General features: G+C 47.0%; 1 protein-coding gene across 4 annotated transcripts in view; it reads right to left on the reverse strand.

Moving 5' to 3' along the window:
* The window catches only part of RBM19 (RNA binding motif protein 19), a 154,188-nt gene that overhangs the window by 129,557 nt on the left and 5,732 nt on the right, over positions 1-18,899 (reverse strand). For all 4 annotated transcript variants that reach the window (XR_008379590.1, XR_008379589.1, XM_053588594.1 and 1 more), the window contains exons 2-13: positions 14,393-14,575; positions 12,636-12,755; positions 12,422-12,460; positions 11,933-12,125; positions 10,572-10,840; positions 8,636-8,716; positions 6,232-6,310; positions 4,904-4,975; positions 3,685-3,888; positions 2,172-2,302; positions 1,204-1,322; positions 693-789 (exon numbers count right to left, since the gene is read on the reverse strand). Coding sequence is in view for 2 of the 4 variants with exons in the window: in XM_053588594.1 (XP_053444569.1) it covers positions 693-789; positions 1,204-1,322; positions 2,172-2,302; positions 3,685-3,888; positions 4,904-4,975; positions 6,232-6,310; positions 8,636-8,716; positions 10,572-10,840; positions 11,933-12,125; positions 12,422-12,460; positions 12,636-12,755; positions 14,393-14,575 (1,587 nt within the window). In the remaining 2 variants the exon portion in view is untranslated. The remainder of the gene's footprint in view (positions 1-692; positions 790-1,203; positions 1,323-2,171; positions 2,303-3,684; positions 3,889-4,903; positions 4,976-6,231; positions 6,311-8,635; positions 8,717-10,571; positions 10,841-11,932; positions 12,126-12,421; positions 12,461-12,635; positions 12,756-14,392; positions 14,576-18,899) is intronic.

Below are 18,899 nucleotides of genomic sequence, written 5' to 3' on the forward strand. Positions count from 1 at the left end.
ATGTATTAAACATCTCATTGTACACCTTCAATACAATAAATATTTTAAAGGGTATGTGATGTGGAGGAGCTACAGGGATGGAGAAAAAGTCAGAAGGACTAAGGTTAGACCTGGGAGAGGAGGGGGGACAGAGCCCAGGGACCCCTCCCCTGACCTCAGATCTGGGCTGCCCAGGCTGAGTAAGCAGATGAGACACCTCCTGGAGAGGGTGTGATGTGGCTCAGGTGAGGGTTCTGGGAGCTGGGCAGACTTGGCACCCTCCCTCCTTTGCCTCTGGTCAGGTTTGTGATCCTGGGCAAGTTACTCTGTGCCCTTGAGCCTCAGTTTCTTCATCTAAATGGTAGGGACATAAGAGCTCCTACTCCACAGAGCTGGTGTGAGGACTGCCACCTATTAACGCTTGTGGTACAACTGCGTCAAGGAACATCCTATAGACATCACTGCCAATCACAACCTCTGGGGTGACTCTACATTGTGTACAAGAAGCCGGGACTGAAGTCTGGATGGGGATGGTTCCAGAGGAAGGCCGAAGGAGAGGCCACCCCATCCTAGAAGCCTCTAGGGGGCCCCAAGAGGATACCTCTAAATGCAGCCTCGGAGGCCCTGGCCCCACAGATGGCCCTCCCTTCACTCCTACTTTTCTCCTTTTTGGCTCAGAGCTAGGGGAGGGTGGTAGGGCCGTCCTCACTCACATGGTCAAACACTTGGCTCTTGGTGGCATTGTACTTCTGTGCAATGGCGTCAGCCACAGCATTCGGCCCCATGAACAGCGTGTTCCAGTTGTGAGAGCTGAGAAACAGAACAAAGAGATGAGCCAGCTGCTGAATGATGGAAATACTTCTTCACAGGCAAAACCTGTAAGAGTTTTTGGGCCTTCCTCTCTAACTTCCCCCTGAGCTGAGTCCCCAGGACTAATGACAGACAGTAAGAGAGATGATCCTAGAAATCCCTAACATTTGAGATGTGCTTCCTCTATGTCAGGAACCAAGCACTTTGCATACACATATTAACTCATTTAAACCTCACATCACCACAAAAGTAGGGTACTACTATTATTCTCCCCATTTCACAGATGGGAAAACTGAGGCCCAAGGAAGGTCATTGACTAAACTCATCAGAAAGAGTCAGAGAACTCAGACAGTTTGGAAAGGGCAGACAGAATCTTAGGGTTGGGGCTCTGAGGCACCAGAGGAGAGCAAGGACCTGGAGCTGCTGGCTTTGTCCTTGGCCTCTTTCTTCTTCTTGTAAGATGATCCCGGGGCACTGGCATCCTCACCGGCTTCCTTCTTGATGGTGGATGGCAGCACGTGGAGCATCCTGCCCTGGAGAGGGGATGACAGGAAGGCAGTAAACCAAAGCCCTGCCCTCAAGCGGGCAGAAGCAATTGCTTCCACATCCTGCCAAAGGATGTCAGTGTGACACCGGACCCAGTGCTGAAACCCTGGCAGGAGTACTGAGGTCAGGAAGATTGACCACATGGCCACTCTCTCCCCACCTGACACAGGGACCCAACACTGTGACAGGGCCATGTCACATGGCCGCACAAACAAAATTTCCATCAGTTTATAAATAGTGCCTATCAGACAACCCCTCAAACCTGCCACCCTGCCCCTGCACAGGTAAGTGAGAATGTAAGCTCTGCGGGCAGAAGTCACGTCCAGCCTGGCAGCCACCAGGGAATCCATAAATCATGAATTAATGAGAAAAAGGAAAAAAGGAGATGAGGTACCCAGAGGCTCAAGAATGTATGCTAAGCACATTACTTAGTGAGCCAGGAAAAAAAGACAAGAGTTTTCCACACTCTTTTGTAGCCATTTTTATATGTCCATGTCAAAATTCCTTTCTTGCTTATTCCTGTTCCAAGATAGTATTTCTGGGGGTAGGGAAGAAATGTATTAATCTAACAGTTTCTACTCCGTGCCAGGTACCATCTGAGGTGCCACTGACGAGTGACTGGGGCAGACCAGACCCCTGACCTCACCGAGTTCTGACTCTCTAGTAGCTCATGTGAGAAGGCAGCTTGGCATGCCAGCATGTGTTGTTTTAGACCCAAAATATGCATACCTGTATATACACATACGTGTGTGCGCGCACACACATGCACGCACGACCATTCTGCTCCCAACCACACTTGCCCAGCAGCCTCCCAGCCAGCCCATGGGCAACCCCACCTGGAACACCTGCCCGTCCACCTCTGCGTAGGCCTTCACAGCGTGCTCAGGGAACATGAAGGTGACAAAGGCAAAGCCCTTGGGTTTCTTGATCAGGCTGTCAATCGGGTAGTGGATCTCAGACAGAGGACCTGAGGACAGGAGATGCATCAATGACCTGTAGGCTGGGGCTGGGCCTGAGTTCTGGGTGAAAAAAGAGCTGAGCACTAACCAGGGACTAGTTCTCACTGGCCAGAACACTGAGCTGCTGCTGTGGGTCAGCTGTGGCCCCGCTCAGCATTAGGAAAGAACATGATGAACCCATCAACCCTAAACCAACCCCCGAAGGGGCAGGTGTCATTTCACAGCCCCTGTGTGGCCATTCCAAGGGCAGAGGCACCACTTGGCCTCTGTCTGCACCACCTACCATATGTGTTGTCTGCCTTGCAGAAGTTGCTAAGCCTCTGTGTGCCTCAGTCTTCTTGTCTATGAAATGGCACAGTAAGAGCACCTACCTCCCAGGCAGCTGTGAGGGAGGACTGTGTTAATGTGCACATACTGCATTCACAGTGCTTGCTACAGCTCGTGCCACACAAGTGTCCTCTCACAGTATTACCAATCTGCTCAAATGAAAGCATACCCGTTTTCCCCTGGTTTCAACACCAGGGTGTGATCACGTCCCCACTCTGGGTCTTTATCTTCCCAAAGGGATCCTTGCAGTCTACTTACAAATCGTCCCCCAGCCAGTCCAGCCCTGCTGTGTAAGCCGGGACACCAGCCTGCAGGGAAGGATGTGATGAGCAGGACAGCAGTGGACATGAGCTTGGCAGTCAGGCCAGTTTGCCTGATGGCAGGTCCCCTCAGAGCGTCCCTGCACTACAACAGGGCCCTCATTGGGGCTGAACCTCCTCGATCCTCTGACGCCCACAAGAGGTCTCCAAACAGATGTGGGGTGACGTGGAGATCTCAAAAGTATCAAGATCTCCCCATTCTAAACCGTACCTACTCTCCCTTCAGCAACCATGTCCCTGCAAACACATAGAGCTCTATGTGACCAAGGCGAACTACAGCCTTCAAGTTCTTGGCCTGAGAAATAACCACGGCAGCAGCCATAACCCTCCCACCATCAAGTCTGGCTGGACGCTCAGCCTGTGCGAGCAGACGTGTGGTAGAGACCACAGATACTGAGGGCTGCCCTGCAGACACTGTCATATCTGCACAGTCACTCGATTCCAAATATTGAGCAGCAAGAGTGTGGACAGCAAGGAATACCTCAGCAACACATATCCGAATCTTTTCTGAGTTTAGAGCAAGAATTAGGAGGGAGTTTGAGATTAGACGGCAAAAGATGTCTGCAAGGTTCCCTGTTAGTGCCTGCCCTGAGAATCCTCACAGTAGCTCTGGGACAGTTAGCTCCACTTTACAGATGAGAAAACTGAGGCAAGGTGGAGTGGTGTGCAGACTGAGACTTGAAGCCCGGGTGTTCTGAGCCAGAGCCCAGCTCTCATGGGCAGTCCCACAGGCCTCATCCTACCGAATTTGGAGAAGAGCTTTTCCAGGTCCTCCTCGGTGCTGGTGTAGGGCAGGTTTCTCACAAAGAGCCTCCCGGAGTCAGCCAGGTCTTCTTCTTCTTCATTGTCCCCGAGTGTCCGGCCTTGCCAGGGTGTGGTGCCACGCTTCAGGGGCCCCTTGGCTGTGGGGGCACTCTTTTCTCTGAACACCTCAATGTAGCGGCCACCTGCATGAGGAGAGGTCTCAGAGCTCTAGAGGGAGGTTGGGACTTGCCAGCGACTCCAAACTGTTTTCCACTACCTTCCAGATGCCATGGCCAAGGTGGCTGATGATAGCACCTGACACCAGGGTCTGTTACCCAGGGCAGCAGCCTAAGCCAATTGCTGGGCCTGAAATGGAAGGCCTTGATCTCACTCACCCTACCAGGTAACCTGGGAGCAGCTTGCCTGGGCCACCCCATACCACATGACACAGCCTCTAAATTCTGGGGCATGTTGTCTACCACTGTTTATCAAAGCAAAGTCTTGGGAAAGGACCTCCTGCTTTGCTAAGGTTCTGAGGTCTCTAATGTTCCCTAATACAGCCCATGTCTTCCCTAGGGGTCGAGGGCAGGATCTGAGTCACTGATACATGCCAGGGATTAGTGCGAGACTGCATCCCTAGGTACCAACCAGACCTCCCAGCTCAGGGGACTTGCACTGGCAGTTCCCTCTACTGAACGTCCGGCGCAGACAGACAGAGCTGGTGTCCTCGGCTCCGGGTCTCTGTCCCAGTATTGCCCCAGCAGACATGATGCTGTCTAAAGGCAGGCCTCCACTTGAAGACCAACTCAGTATCTTAAGCATTTTCCGCCCTATCCTGCCACAGGCATGACTACGGTTTTCTTTCACTGCACTCTGCATTTTGCTGTTGCTCTCATGAAATATTCTTAAGAATTAAAAAGAAAAAAAAAGGACAGGCCTCCTCTCCCCACCCCCCATCCCCTTCCTTGGCTACTCTGTGTTTGCCCACAGCATGGACCACACATTTGCTCACCTGTTTGATCATCATCTGTCTCCCCTATGTAAGTTTATTCAGGGTCAGGTCCAGGAATGCAGGGACTTTGGGCTGTCTGCTCACCACTGATTCCCAGTGCCTAGGACGGTGTCTGCAGAGAGCAGACACTCACCACGCACGGAGTGAGTAAAGGGAGGAAAGAGCCCTGTGTCGGCTCAGAGATGGCACTGGCCAGCACTCCTTACCCATGTATTCCCTGTTGCATTTCAGAGCTTTCTTCACTTCCTCTTCGCTGTTGAAATCCACGAAGATGTACCCTGCCAGAGGACAAAGGTATAATCTGCAGGCCCTGCAGAGACCACCGTGTGGTCACAGAGAGCACCCAGGCTGTGCTTGGTGCAGAAAGTAGGGGAGAACCTCTGTCTTCACCATATCTCCAAAATACAAGCAGACTCCCTCTCTCCTTCCCACCCACAACCAAATTTCCCTTTGTAGGGAGTGTTTAGATCCTGGCCTGACTTTGTGGGTGACAATGCTGGACCCCAGGAGTCAGAAGCACAGGAGGCCTCAATGCCCTGTGCACATCTCACCCCTGCCTCTGGCCTAAGCAGTGCCTGCTCCGAGGCATTCTCTGGAGGAGAAGTGCCCGTGGCAGCAGTGGGTAGCCCAGTTCAGCATAGGAGGAGCCATCGCCACCACCGCTCTGCCCCTGAGCACCCAAGGCCCTGACCTGCACAGAAACAAGCACACAGGGAGTCTCTCCTGGAATGCAGGGGCCTCCACATGCTGAGCTCACTGGGCCTCAACCTCATGAGGCAGCAGGACAGCGGCCAACCCTTGCTTTTCTGGAGCAGTAAGTAATGTGCCCAAGGACGCACAGCTAACAGGTGGCCCATCTATTACTTGGTCCAAAGTCCATGGGTTTTTCTGCCTCTAGTATAAAGTGGTTTAGATTCTTTCTCTGTGCTCTCCTTTCTTGCATCCAGGCACCTTATCTATCCTCAAAAACATCCTCCACCTCTTCCCACCTGCTTTTCCCCTCCAAAGCCACTCCGGTCTAGACTCCTGCTGATCCTCTCTGGAGGATGGCAAAAAAATACCCACTGCAGGACCCAGCCTGGGGCCACCCTAAGTCCCATTGCTACCCTCACCTAAAGCTAAGAGAACTGACAGGCTGCCCCATGCCACCTGGGGAGAGGGTGGACAGGGAAACACCACACATGCTTGGCAACTCAGAGTCCTGGCCACCAGCTGAGCTGCAGAGGGACCTGGCACAGCAGACCCCAGGACCTGTCAGCAGCTGTTTCAGCACAATAGCCGTGCCCACTGGAGTAAGTGAAGGGCGGGTGGAGGAGGGGAGAGAAGAGAAACACAGGTGAAAACTCCATCACTATGCACCGGGCTAACAAAGGCAAGGAGAAGAGACAGACCCTCGCCCTGACCACTTTAACCACATTCACAGAAATAAGTACCACAAACGGGAGAAAAACCACTGCCCTTAAAACTTCTCCCTAACCCTCATTCGAAGGCCCCACCTTCTGTCTTTCCCACCTAGAAAGGCTCCAGATCTTACCTGTTTTGTTCCCATGAGTATTTCTCACTATTCGAATGGCCACTGGTTTCAGGGGTGCCAAGAATTCTGTAACATTTTTCTGTAAGAAGAAAAGTTTTTTCCCCTTTATCAAACCAATAACAAAAGCACAACCTAATAAAGACAGACACAGCAAATCTCTGAATGAGAAAGGATTAGAGTATTTCATTCTTTACAGTTTTTCTCTTCCTCTAAATTACACAGATCTATTCTCCATCATAAAATAAAATTGCCTTGAAAAAACTTGAAAAAAATTAGAGGAAAAATGAGCAATATAAACATGAAATAGTAATAACACCCTCAGCATTTCAAGGCATTCTGATGTTTTTTCCCCTCAGTATCTTTTTTATATACTTGAAGTTAAATCTGGCTTTTTTCACTTGTCATTAAAGCATGAATATTTGATTTTTATGTATTAATTTTGTAAGTAGCCACTCAGTTTTTGTTTGTTTTTTAATTAAGGCATAAGATTTTCTACAAGGTTGGTACTAAGAGCATTCTGACTCAAAATTAGCAGACAACTTAGATAGTTTAATACAATCCAAAAGTCTACCACTCTGAAATTTGGTAAGTTTTATTTCAAAAATTTCTAACTACACAGCTACCAAAAAAGATGAACTGTTTAAGTGAGATAAGGGCACAAGATATGAGCAGGCCCTTTCCAAAACAGAAGGTCCACGTGATTCACAAATATAACAACAAGACTGATCTCACTAATAATTTAAAATATAAATTAAAATGAAATACAGTAGAAGCTCTGCTCATGCAACCAGAGTTGCATGCAACAACTGGTCAACACACAGAGGGGCCAACATAAGGAACTAGGCCTAATGTGCTGATATGTACAGGTGGTGTGTGTCTCATCTATGGAAATTAGGTCAACTATGGAGGTTCTACTGTACTATTTTTGCCTATCGTAATGATAAAGATTAAAACATTAAAATACCGAAGAGTTCAGGGAAATAGGCACTCTCATAGTCTGCTGGAGGGAGCATCAATTAGCAAAACTTCCAGAAAGCAACTGACACTCTGTGACTTAAAAATGTACACGCATGTGCTTACATAGACTATCAGGAGCAAAGATCAGCAAACTGACCCACAAACCGATTACTGCACGTAGCCTACAAGCTAAGACGGTTTTTTTTTCACTTTTAAAGCATTATTTAAAAAAAAAAAAAAAAAAGGAGGAGGAGGAAGAATGTATGACAGTGTTTATATGGTTTACAAAGCCTGAAATATTTACTATATGCCCTTTATAGAAAAAGTCTGCTAACCTCTGATTGCAAAGAACTGCATTACTGTTTATAACACCAAGAAATTAGAAATGACCCTCATGTCCCAATTTAGGGGCTTGGGTAGGTATATCAAAAGGGTATCCTGACTAAAGAAGAGCATGCAACATAAAAAATGATATTATAGCAGAGTATATTCGAAATTCAAAGAGATTTATGGCTAATTGTGATGAAAGAAAAAATGGTTTCCAAATAGCTCCTAGATTTTGAAAAAGAAAGATAAGAGGTCAACATTTACACATAAAAAATGTCAAAGGAGATATACCCCAAATGTATCAGTAGTTATCACTGGGTAAGATACAGGTATGTTGGGTCTAGGTCATGAGCTAGAAGGAAGTAGGGCCAAATAGGCTGATAGGTAAGACCCCAGGCATTACCAGGGTCAGGAGACAGACATGTGCCTGGGATGGTCAGTCCCTACATCTGTAGTAGTTAGACCTGCAGTCATCACTCTCACAGCCTGGCGCCACAGCTGGCTAGCACCCCCTCAGTCTCAACTTAGAATAATAATGCATATAGTCATCCCAGTGACAGGTAACTTTTATATATTTTTTATTTACCTACATTAAAAAAAATCAATACTGAATTTCTATTACTTTTACAGGAGGAAAATTAAAACAATGGTCTCTGCTGTTGTAGACCCAGTCAACAAATGACAGCTCATAGGCCAAATCCAACACCCTGCCTGTTTTTGTAAATAAAGTTTTATTGGAACATAGCCTCATCATTCATTTACCTACTGTTGAAGACTGCTTCCCTAATGTAACAGGGTGAATAGTTGCTAAAGAGAACGTAATTACAAGGTCTTAAATATTTACCAGCGGCCTCCCTCCTTTAGGCAGGAAGTTGACCCACCCTTGGTATAGATTATCAGTGGGTAAAATCAGTCTTCTGTCATGGTGCAGCTATGTCTGTCTCCTGACCCTGGTAATGCCTGGGGTCTTACCTATCAGCCTATTTGGCCCCACTTCCTTCTAGCTCATGACCTCAACTGCTCCCCATCCCCCCATGCAGCAAAGCCTCCTTTTAACACCCCTATCCTCATCCATTGCTCCCACAGGGGTTCCTGGCCCTTGTCTTCAGCTGGCACATACCTCTGTGACATTGAATGGGGCTCCCCGCAGCTTCACAGTGTGTGGGGTGGTGGGTTCCTTCTGGTTTGTTGGTTTCTCTGCCTGAGTGATCACAAGGAACAGAAATGATCACAGTGAGTGGCCAGCTGGCCAGTGGTGGATGTGGGAACTGTCACGCCTCTACCTGTACCCGTGATGAGCGCTGGAACCACAACTTAACAAGCCATGGACACATTAACAGGGGCCCTGGGGCCACAAGGAGGGACAGAGGGGATGGGACTACAGTAATATCTGCTACCACTGATTCACGGCCCACCTGTTCCGAACACTGTGCCAAGTACTTTGTAGATGCCACTGTCCTACCTATTGTCCCATCTTTAAAGTAATTCCATAGGGACAAGGGTTTAGGGTCTTTCCCCATATTTCAGAATCCAGATAGCTCTGAAAAACCTAAGTTTTTGATAACTCCTTTGGCAAAAAAAACCTGCCCTAATTTGAACTAATTTCCCAGCAAAACCTGCCCTGAGCTGACAAGAACCAACTCATAGCTTATGTAGAATAAGTGGTCCTTTTGGTTTCACCGCAGATATAGTAATAGGCTTCCCATGTCCTGCTGGGGTGCTGTGCTACCCAGGGCTATCTTCCTGAAATGAGAACTTCTGCATTCCAAACATATCCTTAGGCATAGAGGGTTCTGAAACCAGCGGCAGAAACCAGTGCCACATGAGTCTCATCTTATAGATGAGTAGAGGCTTGTGGGAAGTAAAATATCTTACTCAAGGTCCAAAGATTACTGAATGTCAGAGCTGGGATTTGAACCCTTAACTCTGACTTCACCACACTCTGCTACCTCTAAAATCCACATTTTTTTTTTTTTTTTTAAGAAAGGACAGTGTGTGGTAATTAGAAGGGGAAGAAAAAGAAAGAAGATGAAGGAAGAGGAAAGAGAAAAGAGGATGAATCCTCTCTCTCATTTGAAAATACAAGGCTGGGCAGGGGAAGAATTGATCCTTCAAAGAGGCCCTACAGGGAGATGAGGGAACAGGGATCTGGGCAATGTGTTAACCTGTCCTGTCTCTGAATCGAAGCAGACTCCCGGCTGGGAGACCAGATGGCTGTCCTCGAGGGTAGCACCTGTGTTTATAATCCAGACTCCAGAGCCCACAGACCTGGGTCTGAGTTCTGACATCACCCCTTCCCAGCTATGATCTTAGGCAAGTCACTTCCCTTCTCTAGAAGGCCTCAGTTTCCCCATTTGTAAAACGGAAGGAGATTCAATGACATGCTGGTATGGTACCTAGTGTGGAGTAAGTACTCAACTCAACTGAGCTTTTTTATTTTTTTTGGAGAGTGAGTCTTACTCTATTACCCAAGCTAGAGAGTAGTGGTGCCATCACAGCTCACTGCAACCTCAAACTTTCAAACTCCTGGGATCTAACAATCCTCCTGCTTCAGCTTCCTGAGTAGCTGGGACTATAGGTAGGCACATAGCCCCAGCCATGCCTGGCTAATTTGTAGACATGGTCTCTTGCCATGTTGCTCAGTCTGGCCTCAAACTCCTGGCCTTGAGACCCCACCTTGGCCTCTCAGAGTGCTAGGATTATAGGTGTCAGCCACTGTACCCAGCCTGGATATTCTCTATTCTTGTCAATGTCAGCTCACTTGACTCTGCCTACCCTGTCTCTAAACACAAAGGAAAAAGGCGACCAGCCATTGCTCAGCTTATTTCTGCCCCATGACTCCAGAAGGCAGGAAACCTCTCCAGGTTAGCAACAGGCAGTAAACTAAGACAGAACAAATGCAGGCAAGTGGCAGGGCTGAGAGCTGAAGCCAGCCGTACAGACTACAGAGCTGTGTCTCTTCTCTATGTCACACTCCCCTAACAAAAGAGCTGCAGGACCACAGGCAAGCATGAGCTGACCCCCTCCCTCTGTACCCCCTCCAGGCACACACACACCTCGGCTCTGGCCTCCTGTGCTCTCTTGTTCCCAGACAGCCCGCCTTGCACTTGGCCAGGTCCCCTGCTCTCTCTGTCCTGCAGTGCTGGGGTAGCAGAGGAATCTTCTTCCTCGGCCTCACTCCCTTCATCACAGTTCACGGCTTCATCTTCACTCTTTTCCTCTTCAGAGGAAGAGGACAACTCGGCCCTCACCATCTTGGATTTCAGGTAATCCATGTCCGACAGCTCCTTCTGCACAGCTGCCTTGGGTTCAAGGCCGACTTCCTCTGGAAGAACAGGGAGGCGGGGATCAGTGGCAGGTGTGAGCAAACCAGAGATGCCCTCTAGATAGTGGCGTGAGGCACCATGCCCACTATGACCAGGGCTTGTACCCAGCAGACCAGACAAGTCCTCTAATAATCAATACCCAATGGGGTGAGGCTACTGAAGTTCTGACATTCTATTTGCCACATGTGGAGAGCTGCTGGCTTCTTGCCACCAGTCTTGTCCTCCCAGTCCATTCTTTATCCTGCAGCCTCCATGTCTTGAGAGTATGCATGGGACTGTCACTCTCTGCTTAACACCCTCCAGTGGTTTCCAAAAGCTCGAGGTGAAATGCAAGCTCCTCCTGCTCAGGCTTAGCGGGCTGCCTGGCTTCTTCTTCCAGCTCTGTCTCTTCCTGCTATGCCCACCCTGACTCATATCCATCCCTACAAGCCCAGGGCTTCCCTTTCCTCTGTGCCTTTGCAATGCTGTTCCTTTGCCTGGAACCCCTTTTCTTTCCCGCCCCTTACAGTGTCCCATCAAGTCCATGAGTCCTTCGGATCTTAGCACAGAAGCTTTAGCAGGTGTAACACTTGTGTTAAGTGCACATCCTGTCACCTTTAGACCAAAATAGACTCCCAATCCTTGCCCCAGCTTGTACTTTCTGTGCTGCAACTGCTCACTTGCCCCTCAGTCTGCTCCACACTGGGAGTCCCGGAGGACAAAGGCTGCGCTTTCACCACCCCCTTTCCTGCCTCCTCTCTCTGCAGCGCTCACCATCACTGACACACCCAACAATCTGTGCTTATCTTATTGCCTCTCACCCCCACCAGAAACAGCTTGTGGGGGCAGAAGATTCCTGTGTTTTGCTCATTGCTCTGGCCTCAGTGCCTGAAGTGTAGGTGCTCACTGAATATCTGTTGAACAACTGACCAAGTGAATGAAAAAGTGACAAGGACCAGTCAAGGCAGACTGGGCTAGGATTATCACTCCCACCATCTGAGGTGCAGGGCAGTATCTGGCTTACCTACCTCCTGGGGTCTGGCATAGAGGGGCCCCAGTGCCCTTCAGCTTAATGGCAAGTACAGGCCCAGGCACACACGTCCTGCCCTCACCTTCCGGGTCCTTTCCAGTGCCCTCCTCCTCACTCTCCTGTCCTGAGTCAGAGTCGAAGTTCAGGTAGTCACTGGCTGGCTTGCCCCTCCCTTTTGAGAGTTCAGCATCCAGGGCATCGTTTGCCCAAGTGGCTGCCTGCGTCCGCTTCTGATGAACTGACAGGAACTCCTGGAACTCAGTATCTTCCTTCAGCTGGTGGCACCGGAGCCCATGCAGCAGGGACACAGGAAGAGGGAGAAGAGACAGAGAAGGCTCAGGTGGGGACAACTTTTTAACTCCTAAAAGGATAAAAGGATCCTCCATGCTCATTTCCCCCAATGCCTAGAGGACCCCAAGGGTTAGGGGTCAGTTCCAAGGAAGCCAGAGCAGATTCCTCATTAGACAAAACTAAGAAGCCATGGCCACAAGGCAAGAGAGACCAGCAGCATGGCTCTCTCCTGCCTGGGCCAACCGCCACCTTGTCCTCTTGGGCAGCAGGACAGACTCACCTTCTCTAGATCACTTGCCACCTTTTTCTTCTTGTTGCCCTGAAAGCAGAAAGCACAGATGGTGAGGGTCATGCAGATGACAAGAGGGAGATGGACCTGCAATGCCCCAAGAGGTCCCAACTTTAGGAACCAAGAGGGAGTCCCTGTTCTTCCTTCCCAGAAAGTGACCACATTGCTGACACTGGGGACGGGGGTTGAGTGACCTTGTACATACTTTCTTACTTTCTGGAACAAGGGAGTCTTTTGGAAGCTGCTGGGACTGGCTTGGTTTCTGGGCATGTTTGCTCCAGGCCCGGGGCTTTGTCGGGTCTCCAAATGACTTGCAGAACTCCACCTATGTGGGAAAGAGAGTGATTTGCATAGCAGCCCCAGTGCCTACACATGTCGGATTGCCTGTTGGCACCTAAGGGCTTGAGCTTTTTAAATAGGCACTAGCTACTGACCAGCTGAATTAGTTGGAGCAAATTACACATCATCTCTGAGGCCTGGCTATTGGCTCCTTCAAGTCTATAATGCAATGTCATCATAGCTTGAGTCAGTAACACTGCAGTTATCATAGCTGCAACTTACAGAGGAATTCCACATGCCAGACACTGTCTTAAGTGCTCCGTGAGTATTAATACATTGAGCTTCCCTCTCTCTACTTTTCACATCAAGAAATTGAAGCACAAAGAAGTCAAGTCATGTGCCTTGGGTTACCCAGGCAGTAAGTGACAGAGTGGAGACCTGAACTCAGGGAGTCTCTGGACTCTTAAATCTGAGTTTATAACCATCCACTATAGAGGGTGGCCATGAAGATAGCATGAGATGACCCAGGCCGAGTGCTAGCCAGGGTCTGCGCAGGGGGATGGGAGAGGAACTGTGGCTACCAAGATCATTTAATTATCATGACAAGAACGTGCCTGGCCCCAGAGAAGACCTCCAGGAAAAATGAGGCCACCACGGGGACACAGAAGAAAGCTGGAGAGCAAGCTTGGCTCAGACACCTCAACACAATCCTCTGAAATGACCCTGGGAGCGCTTGCCCTGCCCTCCCAGCCACAGTCAAGGCTGACACCAGTCAGCCAATCACTGACCGTAGGGGAAGGGCCGGCCATCTGCTTACACGCCTTTCGTGCGGACTTTCAAAATAGGTTTGTTGCTTCTGTTATAGTATGTGCTCATGGTATAAATTTCAAATAGAAAAAAATACAGTGAAAGTTAAAAAAAAAAGTACTTCAATTTCTATTACCCAGAGAGAAGAGCACTAATATTTTGGTAAAACTCCTGCCACATGGCCTTCTATGGATATTCTGCACACATACAGATGGAGGGATATCACATGTATGAATTGGATCCACATGACACATGTGTATGCTTGTCCATTGTCTGCTCTTTCCTCCTCAACTAAGTATTAGAGATGTTTTACATGGTTGTTAAATGCACATGAGTGATGTCAGTGGGACCTCCTCCTCCGGGACACTTTCCTGATTCCTTCTTGTGCCAGGGTAGAGGCCTCCTGTGTTCTCCCAAGTCTCTGGTGCTCAACCCTTCAAGGCATTGATGACACTGAACAAAAGCAGCCTGTTTAGCTGTGGATCCCCTGCCTGCCTGCAAGCCAAAGTGGCTGGCTTAATGAGGAAAGGGGCTGTGGTAGTGCATTTTTCTCTAAATTCTGAGCCTTGATGGGGGCCCAGTGAGTGCTTGCTAAATGCATGAGTGAATGGATGCTGCAGTGCTTCTCAAAGTGCAGTCCGTGGACCAGCAGTGCAGACATCACCTGAGGGCTTGTTAGATGTGTACATTCTTGGATCCCACTTCCACCTACTGAATCAGAAGCTCTGGGGACATGCTCAAGAAACTATTTAAACCAGCTCTCAGGTGACTGTCATGCACATGCCAGAGTGTGAACCAGAGGGGAGGAGTGTTGAGTGAGAGACTGAGCGGCATCACTTCCCACAGCAAGCTGGGGAGAGACTCCTGCTGACTCACTGTGATCCGGGATGTGTCGATAAAACTCTTGTTGAAATGGTTCAGAGCTGTCTGGGCCTCTTCCTCGGACTTGAAGCCAATGAAGCCAAACTTTCGGAACTTGCCCTCTTTGGTGAACTTCAGGCTGCAGTCTGTCAACGTCCCGAAGGCGGTGAACAGCTGCCTGAAACGCTCCTCCTTTATCTAGGACAGAGGGATGGATGTGAAATGAGGGAGGAGTGGGTAACCGAGCAAGATGGCAGCCGAGTAACAGCTTCCTTGCAACTGGGCACAGGAGTCAGCAAGAGACTTCTGTACTCCAAGAGGAGGACAAAAGCAGTGGAAAACTGGCAAATGGTTGCATGTGTTCGTTCTGTCTAATCCCGCCGGTAGCTGTAACTACAGCAGCAGTGAGACTGCAAACTGGAAAGGCCTCACCTGTGAGCTGTTTTGGTGTTTTTGGACTTGGCACTCAGTTGAACTGCCTTGGGAGAGCTTGGGCAGGAGTACGGAGAACTCTGGGCATTGTCTAGGGCCCCAGACTGAGTCGCTGATGCAGACGGAGCTAATAGTGTTCAGCTGTGGGCCGCGCGGAGGCATTGTGAGAGAACTGCCCCAGCAAGCTCCGCCCTCAGGGTAGCAGAGCAAGGATAGGGCAGGAGCTAGTAATCTAGTGACTGAGCAGCCTAAAGATGGGGACTGCCGCCTTACCCTCAGGGGCAGAGTGAGATGGGTTTTGGCACACTAGGTTAAGTGGATAGCCACTTCAGCAGTGATCCCAGCAACAAGTGCTTTCCTGGGAAAGCTTCTGCTTAACCAAGTTTAGAAGTTTAAAGTGCCTTTTAAGAAGGCTGAAGAGAGATTTAGGGTCTCCACCCTGTGGGGTTTGAGAAATCAGCAAAGGCCTCCAGTCGTATCAGCATTGTGATTAACATCTCATATCCCAGAAGACCACCTGTTGCCCAGACAATATTCAACAAGATATATATACTGCTTTGTTTTTGTTATTGATCATTTGTTTTTTAATTTCAACCTTTTCCCTACAAATTTTCTTTTTTTTCTCTTTTCTTTCTCCATTTTTCTAGTTTAAATACAATTTCCCATTATTGCCTTTTCCAATAATTAGAACATCATTTTTGCTAGTGTTTCTACCCCTATTATTTGCTTTTTCCCCCAATTTTATCCTGTAAAAGTTTTCCGTTTGCTTGTTTCGGTTTGATTTATAGCATTTTTGTCTTTCCTTTCTACTTGGTGGAGATGGGGTACTGTGTCTGAATAGGCTGGCAAAGAGCTGCTGACCTCAAGGGAACCACCCAACCCGGCACCCCCAGAGGTTGGGTTTTTTTTAAGGTTGTATCAAAGTACCCTACAGTACACCTATATTGCTCTGTCTCCCTCTTTCTGTGCCTCTCTTCTCTTTGTCAATATTCCCTTTAACCCACCCCTCTCCTTTCTCATTTTACTTTTCTTTCTTTCTTTCTTTATTTTTTTTCTTCCTTTTATCCCTTCTTGCTCTTCAACCTTCTCATCCTTCTGATCCTATACAAAAAGAACTCATTGAAACCCTAGTCCACAGGCACAGCAACTTAAAGAGCAAGAGGAAGTGAAAGGAAAATTAGGGCAAGGAAACTGATAAAAGAAATCACTCAAGAGGAAGAATCAGCAGAAAACTCCTGGTAACATGAAAAACCAGTCCAGAGCAACCCCTCCAAGGGACCATGAGGTAGCTACTGCAGAGGATTCCACCTATAAAGAAATGTTAGGAATGACAGAAAGGGAATTTAGAATACACATTACACATGATGAAAACAATGAAGGAAACTGCTCATAAAGTGGAAAATAACCAAAAGGAAATAAAAAAACGGAATTAAATAAGAGATGAACGATATGAAGAATATAGAAAGGATATAGCAGAGCTGAAGGAACTGAAGCAGTCAATAAGGGAACTTAAAGATGTAATAGAAAGTATCAGCAACAGGTCCAGGGGTCCTCAAACTTTTTAAACAGGGGGCCAGTTCACTGTCCCTCAGACTGTTGGAGGGCCGGACTATAGTTTAAAAAAAAAACTATGAACAAATTCCTATGCACACTGCACATACCTTATTTTGAAGTAAAAAAAATAAAATGAGAACAAATATAATCACACTGCCTCATGTGGTCTGTGGGCCACAGTTTGAGGACCTCTGGGTTAGACCATGCAGAAGAAAGAATTTTGGAGGTAGAACACAAAGTTCTTGAGATAACTCAGATAGTTAAAGAGGCAGAAAAGAAGAGAGAGAAAGTAGAACGTTCAATGACAGAATTATGGGACTTTATGAAGTGTTCCAACATACGAGTTATAGGAATCCCAGAAGGGGAAGAAGAATGCCCCAGGGTAATGGAAGCCATACTAGAGAATATGATAAATGAAAATTTCCCAAATATCCCCAAAGATACCGACAAACTCCTTGCGGAGGGATATTGGACCCTAGGTCGCCTCATCTCTAACCAAGCTTCTCCAAGACACATTGTGATGAACCTGTCCAAAATCAAGACAAAAGAAATGATTCTGCAAGCTGCCAGGAGTAAGAGCCAGTTGACCTACAGGGGCAAATTCATCAGAGGGACTGCAGACTTCTCTAACGAAACTTTCCAAGCAAGACGACAATGGTCATCTACCTTTAATCTACTTAAACAGAACAATTTCCAGCCCAGAATTCTATATCCTGCTAAGCTAAGCTTTAAATGGATATACAAACATTGAGGAAATTCGCCACAACAAGACCAGCTCTACAGGAAATACTTCAACCTGTTCTATACACTGACCATCACAATGGATCAGCAGCAAAGTAAGAACTCAGAAACTAAAGGATAGAACCTAACTTCCACACTGATGCAAAAGATAAAACTAAGCAATGGACTCTCACAAAACAAGATGACTAGAACACTACCACACTTATCGATTATCTCAATAAATGTTAATGGCTTGAATTCGCCACTGAAGAGGCATAGATTGGCTGACTGGATTAAAAAACACAAGCCATCCATTTGCTGTCTGCAAGAAACACACCTGGCTTCAAAAGACAAATTAAAACTCTGAGTCAAGGGTTGGAAGACAATTTTTCAGGCAAATGGAATTCAGAAGATAAGAAGGGTTGCAATCTTATTTTCAGATACATGTGGATTTAAGCAACTAAAGTCAAAAAAGACAAAGATGGTCACTTTATATTGGTCAAGGGAAAAACACAACAAGAAGATGCTTCAATTCTAAATATTTATGCACCCAATTTAAATGCACCCAGATTCTTGAAACAGACCTTACTCAGTCTGAGCAATATGATATCTGATAATACCATAATAACAGGGGGCTTTAACACTCCTCTTACAGAGCTGGACAGATCCTCAAAACAGAAATTAAACAAAGATATAAGGGACTTAAATGAGACCCTAGAACAACTGTGCTTGATGGATGCATATAGAACACTCCATCCCAAAGATAAAGAATATACATTCTTCTCATCACCCCATGGAACATTCTCCAAAATTGATCATATACTAGGCCACAAAACAAACCTCAACAGAATCCAAAGAATTGAAATTTTACCTTGTATCTTCTCAGACCATAAGGCACTAAAGGTGGAACTCAACTCTAACAAAAATGTTCAACCCCATACAAAGGTATGGAAATTAAACAACCTTTGTTGAATGATAGATGGGTGCAGGAAGAAATAAAACAGGAAATCATTAACTTCCTTGAGCATAACAACAATGAAGACACAAGCTACCAAAACCTGTGGGATACTGCAAAAGCAGTTTTGACAGGAAAATTTATCGCTTTAGATGCCTACATTCGAAAAACAGGAAGAGAGCTCATCAACAAACTCACAAGCCATCTTATGGAACTGGAAAAAGAAGAACAATCTAAGCCTAAACCCAGTAGAAGAAAAGAAATATCCAAAATCAAATCAGAGATCAATGAAATTGAAAACAAAGAATCATTCAGAAAATTAATGAAACAAGGAGTTGGTTTTTTGAAAAAATAAATAAAATAGATAAACCATTGGCCAGACTAACGAGGAATAGAAAAGTAAAATCTCTAGTAACCTCAATCAGAAATGATAAAGGGGAAATAACAACTGATGCCACAGAGATACAAGAGATCATCTCTGAATACTACCAGAAACTCTATGCTCAGAAATTTGACAATGTGAAGGAAATGGATCAATATTTGGAATCACACCCTCTCCCTAGACTTAGCCAGGAAGAAATAGAGCTCCTGAACAGACCAACTTCAAACACTGAGATTAAAGAAACAATAAAAAAAGCTTCCAAAAAACAAAAAAAATGGCCTGGTCCAGATGGTTTCACACCAAAATTCTATCAAACTTTCAAGAAAGACCTTATTCCTGTACTGCAAAACTATTCCAAAAAATTGAGGAGGAAGGAATCTTCCCCAACACGTTCTACGGACCCAACATCACCCTGACACCAAAACCAGGAAAAGATCCAACTAAAAAGGAGAATTTCAGACCAATTTCATTAATGAATA

This window comes from Nycticebus coucang, chromosome 4 (genome assembly GCF_027406575.1).
Source record: "Nycticebus coucang isolate mNycCou1 chromosome 4, mNycCou1.pri, whole genome shotgun sequence".
Taxonomy (NCBI): Eukaryota; Metazoa; Chordata; class Mammalia; order Primates; family Lorisidae; genus Nycticebus; species Nycticebus coucang.